This window comes from Acromyrmex echinatior, chromosome 1 (genome assembly GCF_024713525.1).
Source record: "Acromyrmex echinatior isolate Ae372 chromosome 1, ASM2471352v2, whole genome shotgun sequence".
NCBI lineage: Eukaryota > Metazoa > Arthropoda > Insecta > Hymenoptera > Formicidae > Acromyrmex > Acromyrmex echinatior.
In genome coordinates, this window is record NC_141852.1 from 14,855,874 (window position 1) to 14,870,909 (window position 15,036).

Genomic DNA, 15,036 nt, shown 5'->3' on the forward strand with positions numbered 1-15,036 from the left:
TAATTGCGCATAATGATATATTAAAGCACAATAATTATCTTTTTTGTTTCATGTTTTCTTTCTATCTTTATCGTGATATGAAAATAGAATCATGGGACGAATAACGAGACCGGTTATCTCGAAATAAAAATTAATATACTTGCGATTTACACGACTAATAACTTAATACGAGTCGCTCATCCAATTACTATACGGTGTAATGCAAGCGGAAGCAGAGACAGTGTGGGAACAGGCTTTTCGAGTTTCGAGCAAACGCCCACCTGTTGATGAACACACAGGTTCTCGCCTCCTGAACTTTGCTCTTCGCTTCTCCTCCCGCGACTGCCCTGCGTTTACATCGACAGTCTCGAAAATCGAAGGTACAACGTTCTCGCTTTGAGGACGCATTGGCGTGTGAACGTACAGAATATCCTCCCCATTAAAATTATTCCGCGGAAACGAGAGATGGTATCGTCGGAACTGTTAATCTTTATTAGATCTTTGCTTAACGCCGAAATTATTCAATACGTTATTAACGAGCGGAAGATTTATACAATTTCAAATTTTTTTTAACTTTCCGGAGCTGACAATAGGTTAAAAAAAATTGAATCAATTCAATTATATAAATCTCTTTGTCAAAAAGTTTCTTTATGTTACAGAAACTTAGTTTTATTAAAATATATTAAATATTTATTCTTTTTTTATGCAAATTATGACATTTTGATTCCTTAAGATTAATTAATATTTTTTAATTAACATAAATTAAATAGGTCTTATAGACCGCGTCAGTAACTGTGTTACAAATTTTAGCATCAAATCCGGAAAGTTATAATATCCCCTTTTTAATCCTTAAACGTCACACGGAAAAAACGGTTTTGTTGAAATATTTAAAATTTTAGCAGATACAAATCTGAAAATAATTTTGCTGAACTGTCAAAATAATTACGTAGGATTACGTTACATTAAAATTGTTAAAATATTAAACCATTTTGTAGCATTACTCATTATACTTAAGATTCTTATTCCAAAATTATTTTTGGTCCAACAAAATTTTTAGATCTGTATCTAGCTAATTTTTAAATACTTCAGCAAAATTGTTCTTTTCGTGTAAAAATTTAGATAGATACATATCTGAAAATAATTTTGTTCGACTATCAAAATAATTTGTAGAAATTCAAGTATGGGCAATGCTACAAAAAAGTTTGACATTCTAATAATCAACTTAAGTATACATAATATTATTTTGATGGTTCAACAAAATTATTTATTTTCAGATCATTTTTATTATTTCCAGTTCTAGCTAAATTTTTAGCAAAATCGTTTTTCCCTGATAAAACAGTACCAAGCAAATGTATTAATAAAAAAAGTTACAAGCATATGGAAAAAGTATTGAAAAAATATTGGGAAAAGGAAAACCAACCGGTATGGCATACTGAAAAGGCATTTAAGAATTGAATAAACGAACCCATGCAAATTTTGCCATCGAGGTAACTCCTGTTATTTTCAATCCGCGATACGATACGGTATATTTGCGTAACAATAAGAAGAAAACTCACTCGTTGATTCTGCTTGCGAAATTAGTTGATGTGTTCGTATCATACCACGACATGTCCTGCCTGAGAACGGCTTTCAGAAATATCTTACGAATTCTTGAAATTTGTCTGGATGCGGCGATATTGAGTACATCGACCATAAGCATGCTAAGGACGAACATAATCGCTGATATTGCTGCACAAGAGGCGCCAAAGGCCACCGAATCGTCATATAGAGCGTCCATTCTCTCTTCATCAGTTGCATTAGCATATCTGAAATAAATAACGCTTTGTGTCAAAATAAAATAACACTCTGTTGTCCCTTCAATTCGATGTTTAAGAGAATCTGTCTTGAGGAATCTATTACGTAATATATATTTCTGTTCTTGTTAATATATGTTTTTCTTATTGTTATAAAACGTATTTCGTAGGATAATTATTAACTTACAAAGAAATAAAAAGATAAAATATTACTTACAAAATCTTCCCACCACCAAATAATGGTAATATGATGGTTGGTGTAGTTGTGTCGTTCGGTCTAGTACGATCCAATAGCATATTGCTGAATTCTCCATATTGAATAATTGCAATTGGAATACTTAAGCCTGTAAAACCACCCAGTATCAGGCTTAAGAGGATCAGCATCAACTCGCCCCACGTCGCAAAACGGAACTGTGATAAGTTTGGAACAATCAAAACATAATTACAATGAAAGAAGTTTTTGATAATATAATAAAGATTTTCGGTAATGTAAAAAGTTTAAGAATGTAATAATTGGCAATGAGAGTTCAGCGTGATAAATGACAGTTATAACACAACATTTAGAAAAAAAACACGGAAAGAATTCAGTTTTGTTGAAGTATCTGAAAATTTAACTAGATACAAATCTTAAAATAATTTTGTGGGACCATCAAAATAATTATATAGGATACTACTTAAACCTATGTAAACCTGGCACTCGACTTTAAGAAAAAAAATTTTTTTGTTATGTATTAAATTAAATTCGATTTGTATCCGTTTGTACCACCTTTCTTTTTACCTCAAGGGGTTAAAAATTATAAAAGATTGAAAAAAATGCCAGCACCCCACTTTAATACTCGTTTATTTTTAATCTGTAAATGGGTGCTGTTTCGGGATTTGTACCCGTTTGTACCACCTTTTTTTTAATTTGTACTCTCAAGGGGGTGATTGTACCGAATTTTTAAAATAGGGATGAGAGCTATTTAAATTTAAAATATCTTAAAGTGAAGTGCTAGCATTTTTTCAACCCTTCATAATTTTTAACTTTAAGGTACAAACGAAAAGAAAGATGGTACAAACGAATACAAACCAATCATTTTGTAGTTATTGTAGTTACAATAACTTCAAAATAATTGAACTATGTTTAAATAATTTAACTAATTTTTTTATTTTATTTAATTAATATATAATATTTAATTAACTGAAGTATATTAATTCTATATATAAAACTTCTTATACAGAATTTGCAGCAATATCGCTGTAAAATCTCTGCAATATTGCTGCAGTGTTGCAGCAATGTTGCTTTTGTGCTGTAGAGGTCATACAGTTATAAATTTTATAATTGCCTATGTCTTTTTCTTTAGCCACGTGTGCAGTGCAATTTACGTGTTCGTTGCAAATATTATGCTTTATAATTTACAAATAGCGCAGATATATGAAATTTATTGAGATATACGTATCCATAAGAATATGAGAGAAAAAGAGAGAGAAAACATGAGATCGGTGTGCGTTTGAAACGTGAAGTGTTCTTTTTCCAAAAGTTTCGAGCAAGCACGTTTACGAGTTATTCGACGTGGCAAACCCGCGTTTTTGAATGATTCAGCAACGTGGATTCGTGCTTTCCGAGAGATTTAGCTTGGAAAATTAATACTCGGCTTAACCATGATTAACGAGCAGCCACGCAACCTACTCCTATGCAAGAACAATCATAATTGACCGAAAAATATATTCAAATTTACGGTGTCATGAAAAATATCGTCCAAGTTTAATTCTCGAATGTACAAGAGGGTTTACGGTCTATTAAGTGAGAATTATAATGCGGAAAATTATACAAATGTATCCAATGGCAATGAGTCATTAACTGTCGTTTATCACAGAGAGCAGTATCATTAATCATTATCGCTCATTCAAAGATGCTCCACAGTCGATGTGATCGGAAGAGAAGTAACATTCTTAACGGCTTTGTTGGTGGATCACTCCATCCTGCGTGCTCCATTTTGTTTATAACGCGATATAGGAAAAGAATATACAGGGTGTAAAACTTTCAATCGCATCCGCTTCGTTAGGATCGGTACCTTAAAGATGTATGTGTTACAACTCAACATTACTATAATTACTATAATTAAAAATTTTTAATTGTTCTATTATTATGATACGTTCGAATATCTGTATAAAATTTTAACACAATTCTCTTATTTAAAAGTTCTTTAATTTTGTTGACTGCCTTGATTTTTATCTGAAACAGTATTTTGTAGTACTTATTTACAAATTTGATGAAGAAAGTAGCATTACAAATTAAATCAAATTCATTTTATTATACTAACAGAACTTTAATAAATATTTGTACAAAAGTTCTTTTGTATGTGTATGTGTGTGTGTGTGTGTGTGTGTGTGTGTGTATAGATCCACTTACTCGTTTAAAAATTATTTACCTAAAATTGCAGCAAAATATGATTGCACTGTATAAGCTATTAAAAATCAAATAATTTGTTTTTAGCAGTTGGTTTTATGATGTAGTTATGATAAAATTTTTTAACTGATATTATTTCTTTGGCTGATTTTTTATTTGATGTTTTTAATTGAGTACAGTTAAATATCTTAAGGAGATCATTGATGCTCTGATATTTCCCATGTTATAAGGCGATTAATATTCAGAAAAGCGACTCTGGCTTTAAACAAAGAATCTATATTATAGAAGAAAGGAAGAATGAAAAAACGATAAGGAACATCCCATATATATATTCTTGATTCCTCAAATATACCGGCTTCTGCCATAGGGAGTATCGCGCTTGAAATTCGACTCGGACACATTCATAAATTATTCTAACGGGGAAAACTCACCAGTTTGTAGTAAGGCACAGGTACCAGCGAAGACGATTCTGAAGCTGGTTTATCCTCCTCCTCCGTCTCCTTTGTTTCCGATGACATAAATTCCCTATTGACAAATGCAAATCGATTGTTAATCAAATTCTTAAAATAAATATTCGATATTTATATTCGCTAAATTTTTCCCACGTTTTTCTACATGAAAAGAACGATTTTGCTAAAATGTCTATAAAACTTTGGCTAGGTAGAGAGACAGAAAGAGAGAGAGAGAGAGAGAGAGAGAGAGAGAGAAAGAGAGAATAATTTTGTTAGACCATCAAAATAATTATGTAACTCAAGCTACTAAAATATCAAATAAAAAAGTCCTATTTTTAGTTAAAGTGAATGTTAATGCTCGTATAATAATGTTCGTATATAAATTTACAAATACATTTTTCAATTTTATAAATATCAAAATTTTTTGCAGCATTCCTAATTATATAATACTTGAACATCCTACATAATTATTTTCATGGCCCAACAAAATTATTTTCAGACTGTATATTTAGCTAAATTTTTAGATACTTCATCAAAATCATTCTTTCCGTATAAAAAAAAATTCTCAGAGAATGTGACATATCATTTTAAATTTGTCAAAAAATGCACCGAAATAGAGTCTCGTCTATTTTCACTGTTCGTTGATTTGCTAAAAATAACAAGATTGAATATATTTCTTGTGATGGTAGAGAAAGGAATTTAAAAAATCTAACAAGGAATGGATAGCCCTGATTAGGAGCTATCGGAATGGACTAGAAGCTATCGTGCCAGGACATTTAACAACATCTGGAATCGCGTGTAGCCACGTAAAAAATGGGGCAATAAACGGGCGTGGCGCGGTTACTTTTACAGTTACGATAAAAGGGATAAGAAGATTTCGATGCCGGAAGTATTCTCGTAAAAAGCATGCGTTTGCCCCCATACGAAACCGTATACGGTCCGTAAAAGTTTTATGCGAGCCTCCTCTGGCTGTGTCGAAACGTTAATAAGCTGGCGAGCCCTGTCGCACACAATGATCCATTATCCAGTTTCTACGTGTCCCGTATTTATATATTTTTAGATACATATATATATATACGTCACAATCTGTAACAAGCTTATTCATACACTGCTTTGCCATTTTCCTGTAGCATGTATTCGGCTTCGTGTTTATCCCTTTCCTTGTCTTGTCGCGTGTCTGAAATGAGATATACAAGATACCATACACACACAAAAATTCACAGACACATTTAAATGCAAAGCGTGCTGCAAATAATATGTCACCGCCGTTTACTGCATTTAACGGCGAGACATTTAACATGGCAATAACGAGATTAATGGATTGTATGAAGTGTCTTTATACATTTTCCAATCGTATATCACGCGTGTCATGCAACTGGATTACTATGCTTTCCGCTAAGAGATAGATAATAAAGCCATTAATAAAGACACACAACTTTATCTGTCTTCATTGCGGTCGCATTTTTAGATAAAAATTGTTATTGCCTTTCCGAGGAAACCGATTCGACGAATCTCATCCAACAAGATCCCTTTGGTCAGAAATCGTGAATCAAACGGAGGATCTCCGTAAATCCGCAATTTAAAGATCAATGAGGATGCTCCCGGGTAACTCGGCGGGAGCGCAAAAACTATCCGGGATCCGCGGGAAGTTTCGACGTCGTCGCAAAGTCCAGGAACCAGAAGAGTAGTCCTGGATGAGAGACTTTGGCGAAAGTCGACCAGCATCTCTCCGTGGGGGCTCCATTAGCGACGTAATTGCTGTTAGAAACTCCCCCGACAAATCTACGATTGGTACGGAATATAGGAAGCTTTGCCACCTGACGTAATAACAGTGCCGCGTATACTCGAAGATGGCGTATTAGCGTCAGTTATGTTTCGCTACGTCGAACATAAGTTCGCGAAAATTTATTTTAGAAATTATCGAAGGCAGATATTTAGCGTGACAGAAAATACCGAAAATGGATTATTGTTTTACCGGTTTTTTTTTCCAGAAAAATATGTATTATTTTGAGAATATTTCGCTGCGCGCTTACGCGGATTTATAATAAAATAATGCAATAAAAAGAAATTAAGTAAAATGATGATTTCTACTATTTGCAATTCTGATTCGAAATTTCGTTACGGCACTGTCACGACCCCTATATTTTACAAGATCTGTAATCGATTGTCTTTTGGAGAAACTTTCTTAGTCGTGACTCTCGTAAAAGCATTAAAACGAATGCCGGTCTTCGGAATTTCAACAGTAAGACATTTAGTGCCTCTTAATACATTTTCCTCGCAGGCGGTAAGTTAATTGAATAATTCGTAGTTCACTTTTATCACGAAACTTAAATGAGAACTTGTACTCATTAGGTATATTAATCTATTTGCTTAAAAGAGCAAGTACAATTATTTTCAAAGAAAACCTTCGTTTTTTAAAAAAAGTTAAATATTTTTTTACTCATATTAATCACGAAAAAAACAACGATTTGGAAAAGTATATAATTTGCTATTAGCAATAACATTTTAAATTTTATCCATATAATTATGATAAGCATATTCATATAATTATGATAAGCATAACAATATGATTATATAATTGTGATAGAAAACATAATAATCCAGTATATTTTTATGATTTTTCACTCTAGATTAGTTCTTTGAAATTATTTTATCGTTTTATAATTTTTTAGTAAAACAATGTTTATCCATAGAAAAATAGGCTTATGTACATGCAATATAATTAATATGTCAAGACTTTTTTAAATGAGCAATTATAGTTATTCATAAAATAAAATTCTTTTTTTGTTTTTAATTAAATAAGTACAATACTATAAATTTTTTCAAACGTTTCGACTTACAAAATCTTCCTCAGTGAAATACATAACAACATTTTTATAAAGTCCCTTACAAAGTCAACGAACTTATAATAATACAATAATATAAATTATCGCTCTAGGCTAATCTTACATACTTATTTCTTCGTTTAGATGTTACGGATTGAAATAGGTATCTAGTCAGAAATTTGAAAGTTTAAATTATAAAATAAAAAATTAAAAACTTAGCAGTCAATAGATCTACAATAATAACTGAGTGCAATAATTCAAATAATAAAAATGAAGGTGAAATAATAAGGAATGATTGTATTTCCTTACGTTAGATCAATTACGAATAAGATTACTAATGTATTATAATAAATAAATCAAAAACTATGATAAGATATCGATGTCTCAACAAATTGAATTGATTAACTCATTAGGTCTAATAACAGATTTGTTAGGACTAAATTTTATTAATTTTATCGTTATTATTTAAGATGCAAGAAAATTGTATCAATTGGATCTTTTTGGAATTATCAATTTTATTCTTGTGTACCAACAAATTAAATTTTTTTTTATGTTTCAATAATAATCTTATTTTACAATTATAGAATAAATTATTATATCGGTCCAGGATGTTAAACCAAATGTTAAAATTAGGTAATGAATGTATTAAGCTCCAAGTTATAGAGGATAATTTTTTCTGCAAAAAGTCAATGTTTCTAAAGATCAAAAATTTCAATGTCTAGTAATTTCTTTTTTAAAATCCGAAGACATCTGTCATATCTTCTAATAGATATATGATGATGTAGACTTAACTTTTATTGTAATTTAAATGAGGTGGAATGACATGATTTTTATAATGTCTCAAAAATTCAAGTTTCGAACACGCTTCAATAAGCACAATTGTATACTTCATGTCAATCTATTATTTTAATAAAAAAAGAAATATTTATAGCAAAAGTTAATTTAATAAAATTAAAATTAAATCTATGATGATTATACGAATTTTGTTTAGTGTCCATTCTACTACGCATTATTTTAGCTGCGTGAATCAATATAGAAAAATATGCTCATAACGTTTTTGAACATAGGTACTTGTTTTTATCATGACTTAATAATATATTTATATTCTTTGACCTATAATATCAGTCCATTTCAAAACATTTGATAACCAAGAGCTGTTTTATTGTACTCGTTTTATTATACACAGTTTTTGATTTTGATTTTAATTTAAGAGACTATTTTATATAAATTAACGTAAGCTGTGAACATAATTTCTCATTAATGTTCAATTAATTATACTAATCATTTAATTATAAATTGACATTTATTATACAGAATATAGTAGGATAGTCATTGAAAAAATTCTCAATCGGACTATCGTATATTTTTTATGAAATCATTGATTGAGCTGGATTCTCGATAATAATCGAAGATTTTAATAAAACATACTTTTATAATTTGGACTTTCAAACTTCACTAGATACTTATTTCAATCCGTAACATCTAAACGAAGAAATAAATATGTAAGATTAATCTAGAGCGATAATTTTTATTATTGTATTATTGTAAGTTCATTGACTTTGTAAAGAGTTGTACAAAAATGTTGTTATGTATTTCACTGAGGAAGACTTCGTAAGTCGAAACGTTTAAAAAACTTTATAGTATTGTATTTATTTAATTAAAAACGAATTTTATTTTATGGAGTAACTATAATTGCTCGTTTAAAAAAGTCTTGACATATTAATGTTTATTCAACAATTACTTGTTTCTATTCGAACAACGAAACAATAATTAAAAATAGAAATAAAAAAATTTATTCTATAAATCAATAAAAAAAACCAATGACAGCCAAGCGAGTGTCGGAGCGTAGTGTTTAGATATTTATTGTTAAAATATTACATAAATATTGAATACTCTGCAAATATCAGCGTCCACATAGAAAAAGTTTTACTGAAGTTATTCCAGTGGACGCAGATAATTAATTGAACCAGTCACTCTCTATTTTAAAAAGATGCACAAAAAGTTTATGAAAGTAAATCAAGACAGCAGGAGCTTTTCACAATGCCGTTATGGCAGCTAACTTACGGGCGGCGCGATGTGTAAGTATCATAGACTATGACTACATGAAATAGTCTCTTGCCTTGGTGGGACGAACATGAAATACAAAAATGCAAAGATACAAATCAATGCGTCGAGTTTAATTTTCACTGATTGAACGTTTTTGATATTATATCGATTACATTTTTACATAGTTCTTGTGATCACACGCTTGATTTGGTTAACAGGTCCGCCTTTTGGTCTTACATACATACGTAGACATTAATTTCTTCGCTCGCATATTTCTCTATTATAAAACGAGGTCGAATCTCAATGTGCTTCGTACATCGATGAAACTCTGGATTTTCTGTTAACCTGCTCGCACTTTGATTGTTGTACAGAGTGGTTTTTTGCATTGATGTCCGATATCACTTATTGTTAGTTCGCGCAGTCAAATCGCCTCTCGTGCTGCTTCACTCGCTACAACGAATTCCGCTTCAGTGGTGCTGAGACTCTGTGTTCTGTCGTCTTGAGCACCATAAGACGGATCCGTTTGCTAATTTAAATAAATAAATGAAGTTGTTGAGCGCTTAGTATCTTTGCCGCTGGCGTAATTGGAATCCGAGAACCCAACCAGTTTGAATTCGTTCCCACTGCCTCTGTACATTATACCTTGATTTCTGATACCTTTTCAATATCGGAATATTCGCTTGACGGTTTGCTAATGAAGATTGCCATGTTTTTCTAAATCTGGAAACACAGTAATATCTCGGCGCTAAGACATGATATCTATTTACAAGCCTGACAGTGTACGCTATATGTCGGATATCTAAACGATTGACATGAACATGAGCGGCCTGACGGCCTCATGGTATGAGATATCATTCAATTCATCGTTGCTATGGATCTTTTCTAAAATAACGTAGGAATCCGCGGGTACGTTGACAGTTTGCGCGTCGCGAATCTATGCAAAATTGATTCAATATTTGATGAATGAAAATCGCCTTGCTGGTGCGATCGATTTGCATTCTCACGAAATAATCGACTCTATCTAGCGGTAATGTCGAAATTATCCTTTAGGATATCTAGGATTAGATTGATGGTTTCCAATTTTGAGGCTATTAGCCGTCGTCTACATATAGCGCAAGATACGCCTTATCATTATTGATTGACTCGATGTAAACGCACTTATCAGCGCCGCTTTGAATAAATTTGAACTGTTTTAAAAACGCATCGAATTTTCTGTTCCATCATCGTCCGGCTTGTTTCAAGCTGTATGACGTTTTATTAAGTTTGCATACTGAATTGCTGTCTAGAACGCAACTTTTAGAAACCTTTAGGAACATGCATATAAATTTCTTCTTTTAATTCGCTTTAAATAAGCAGTTTTGACATTTGATATACTTCAAGGTCGTTAACTGCGACTGACAAAAGCGTTCAACAGAATCATCGCACGACAGGAGAGAAAATTTCATCATAATCTAATCCTATCTTTTGTAAAAATCCTTGAGCGTGTCTTATAACGTACGACTTCATCCAATGACGTAATTTTCATTTTGAATACCCACTTATATCCTATGACTCTACAATCGCGAAGTAAAGGCGTTATATCCCACGTTCGATTCTATTTATAAGCTGCTAACTCTTCACAAAGAATTGCTTGAATCCATTTTTCCGAGTCTTTCCCTATCACGGCTTCATTGTACGTTTTCAGTTCAGCGTGCAAGGTAAAGCAAGCCTCGTATCGACATGGCGCGCGCAACAATAAACTACGCCTCAAGCTTAGTCGCGAACTATCATCCGAATCCGTCGCGTGTCGCTCATTCTCGCACCGATTCGCATCGCGTTGAATAAAGTCATTTGGTTGCTCTAGTTGTTCACCGTCGTTATTGATACGCTTTCCTCACTTAGATAAGATATGTTTTGTGTACGAAATTCTGTGTGCGCAAACTCATTAAAATTAACGTCTTACGAGATTATTTTGTTCATTTTTGAATCTGTCCGTAACTTCTTGAATTGCCTTGGTAACTGACAAAAATAAGCTTTTTTATTTTGGATCCACTTTTTCTTCGAAACATGAATATACACACCCGAAAATTTTTACGTACAAAAGATTCTTATCAGTCCATGCTTCGTACGTTATTAATTTCGATCGGGAAGATGAAGTTCTGCACACAAACAGCCGTATTGACAATTTTGGTCCAGAGACAAGCAGATAATTTTTTTTGCTAACGACATTGTCCGAGCATTCTCGACAATAATGTGCATCTCAAGCTCTGAAATGCCATTTTGTTTCAGAGTATGATGCGGAAAATTCCAATTGAATACCACGTAATTTTCAAATAATTACGAACACGATAATTTGAATATTTCGTACGTTTATCAGAGCGTATTGTTTAAATTCTTCGACTGAATTTGTTAAGGACCATCGCCTCGTATTCTTTGAGTGCGTTAAACATCTTTATGCCGCAGAAAATAGACATGCCGAAAACCAGTTCAATCATCCTTGAATTCCGCAAACCATTTCGAAAACTCATGTGCTGCGAAGCACTGCTGTCGAAGAACCATAAGTCCGTGTTTACATGATCGATCGCAGAAGAATTAGGTTTATTCTTTTTCTATCCTAAATTCTAAACTGATATACACTGGTGCAATAAGTTAGAATGAAACGGATATAGTTTGTTTCACTTTAACTTATTGCACTAGTCCAGAACTAGTTCAGAACTCTTCGAAAAACAACAGGACCATTGTTACTCGCAATAAACGCGTCGAGATCCGGTACTGTTTCTGTACCTATTATTCGCGTAGCGTTTCTTTTCGTCTCAATCTTTTTAATAATTGCGTCTCTTCCTATAATCTGGGACGACGTGCCCTTTGACAGTATCGATATTCGTAATATTTATACCTCACTTGCTCGGGGCCATCTCCTTGTTGCTGCTTTTTTTTCAATCTCTCCTTGTGTTGCTTCAGATTGAACGCCAACGCGCTCGCCGTCTCATCGGTTGCAGTGAGTCGCATCTCTTCCTTGATAAGTCCTTGCGTCAGGTTAAACATGGTCTGATTGGCCGCTTCTACGCTATTCCAAGCGGTCACGAAAGTGTTATACTTGGCTGGTAGAGATCCAAGGATTTTTGCTATTATTGTAATATCGGAGACCTCCTCGTCGACATTTTTGAGTTCTCTCGCCATGTTCTCTACTTTAGCGATGTGCTGCGATACTGAGTCAACGGGTTTCATGCGATATTCGTGAAACCTTGTAAATAGTAATTTACTTGTTGCACTCTGTTCGTAAATCGCCGATAGTTTTGCCCACATTTCAGCAGCGCTATCGCATGCAATTAGGTACTTCAGTTGCGAGTAATGCATCGAGGATGATAAGAGTACCATTGCCTTGGCGTTCTCTTGTAACCAAGTAGTTTGTTGCTCTCCTGCTGTCTCCGGCTTCACTGTCGTCCCATTAACTATATCGAGTAGATCATTTTCTATGAAAATTTCTCTCATTTGAAATTTCCATTGTTGGAAATTTTGTCCGTCGAACTTCGTCACGTTTTTCGTGTCTAGGGAGTCCGTCATTGTCCCTTCGTTTCAATCTAACTCGCAATCTTTTGTTGAACCAAACAAAATCGTGGCACGCGTGTTGAGAAAAAAAAAGGTCGACAACTTGACACATATGAGTTCTCACTGGAGAATTACGAGATGTCGAGAAATTCTTAACGCGCACCTCGAATGACCGAAACACAGAGATTACAAAAAAAAAGGTAGTGGTCATGCAGTGAACCCGTATCCTGAACCTATATCCTGTTTCAGTGGACGCATGAAATTAATTGAACCAACCATTACTTTAAGGATGCACAAAAAGTTAATTTATTAAAGTTAATTTATTAAAGTTAATTTATTAAAAAACCAGGATAATAAGAGCTTTTCACAGTGCAGGTGTATAGCGGACTAACTTATATGTACAGACGGCGCGCTGTGTAATAAACTATCCGATGTCATAAACTATGACGAAACGAGACAGTCTCTCGCTCTAGTGGGACGAGCATGAAATACAATATAAAAATGCGAGATACAAATTAACGTGTCGGGTTTTTAATTAGAAATATTAAAAATTTAGCTAAATATAGATTTAAAAATAATTTTTTGTTGGAATAGCAAAATAGTTATATAGAGCGTTCAAACTGATTGCTAGAATGTCATATACATTTGATAGAATAGCTCATCATACTTGAATTTCTTACATAATTATTTTGATGATTTAACAAAATTATTTTTAGATCTGTATGTAGCTAAAGTTTTAAATACTTTAGCAAAATCGTTCTTTATGTATATAATTTATGTTTTATTTAATTATAATATTTCTTTAGACTTTTAATTTTTAATATTTTCTGTATTTTTTGTTCACTGAAGAGGACTAAAATCATGGTCGACATGTTCGCGATTGCAATTGTGATACTTATATAATATTTCAACAATAAATGTTTATATATCTAAGTAGAACAATAACTTGCGATAACGTCAAAATGACATCATTTATTGTTCTACTTGGGTAATGCGCTCCGACATTTGCGTTAGTTTTTATTAATTATTCTTGTCTCTTCTTTGTTGAATGCTGGCTATTTTTATCATTATGTTTCTGTCTACAGTATTAATATTTAATAAAAGATTTTGTTCTGAATTTAAACGCGAGATGATAAATAATCATTCTACATTGATACTCATGGATAATCATAATCGTTTAACTCGAAAACGAATTCTTCCGTGCAAGCTTCTGCATTGAAGCAAACGAAACACACATCAAGGACTAATTGTGCCTTAAGCCACTTGAGTTAAGTCACTCAAATTTGATTAATAAAAATCGCATATTACATCATTATGCGATATGAAATTAAGTAACATTCTATTAGATTTTTTTAAGTAATTCATGAAACTTTATTTTCACGAATCCAACAATCGATTATTCGCAACTTAATTTCACATCAATTAACGTGATAAATGAAAAGACTTTTAAATGAACTTACATCGGACTATAAAATACTTACATCTCGATAGGATTCTTCTTTGATAGGGAGAATGATTTTCTTTGAGCGTCTCCATTTGGATATCCGGTGACCCCTCTCGGGGGTTCGTGGACAACGGATAAATTCGCTGCGTCATTGTGCATTCTTAATTAACGACTCTGCAATTACAAGAAAAAACGAAAATGGTGAAATTATCTCGTAGTGATCTAAACCTTTAATTAAGTCAGATAAAAACTGAATTTACAGTCAATTAATTCTTAATTCATTTAATCTTTTCTCTTTTATCTTTACCATTTATTGTATTCTCGACGTTTTAATTTTAATTACATAAATATCGAATAAAGAGCGAGAATCCTTGTTGAGAGTTCGAAGTTGAACAGTTAGCTTGAATTAAACGCGCAGTTAGTCTAACTAACTGCGCTACAATAGTGCCCCTATTTACTCCCGCCATTATCCACTATATCATATGTTTGCGCAACGAAATACTCTCCGTCCAAACAATGATTAGACACCATACTAGTCGCGTTAATTAATCGATCGGTCACTATAAGCTGCATTAATATT

General features: G+C 32.7%; 1 protein-coding gene across 10 annotated transcripts in view; it reads right to left on the minus strand.

The window, feature by feature from the left end:
• Positions 1-15,036, minus strand: part of Mdr49 (Multi drug resistance 49) — a 95,626-nt gene that overhangs the window by 24,886 nt on the left and 55,704 nt on the right. For 7 of the 10 annotated variants that reach the window (XM_087411105.1, XM_087411092.1, XM_011057604.2 and 4 more), the window contains 5 exons: positions 14,494-14,630; positions 5,721-5,790; positions 4,593-4,686; positions 1,990-2,183; positions 1,536-1,784 (listed from right to left, as the gene is read on the minus strand). In XM_087411105.1, coding sequence (XP_087267231.1) covers positions 1,536-1,784; positions 1,990-2,183; positions 4,593-4,686; positions 5,721-5,790; positions 14,494-14,608 — 722 coding nt within the window. In that variant the 5' untranslated portion in view covers positions 14,609-14,630. Of the gene's footprint in view, positions 1-1,535; positions 1,785-1,989; positions 2,184-4,592; positions 4,687-5,720; positions 5,791-12,359; positions 14,631-15,036 lie in introns of those variants that run through there. The other 3 variants (XM_011057606.2, XM_011057608.2, XM_087411086.1) reach the window with 2 other exon arrangements.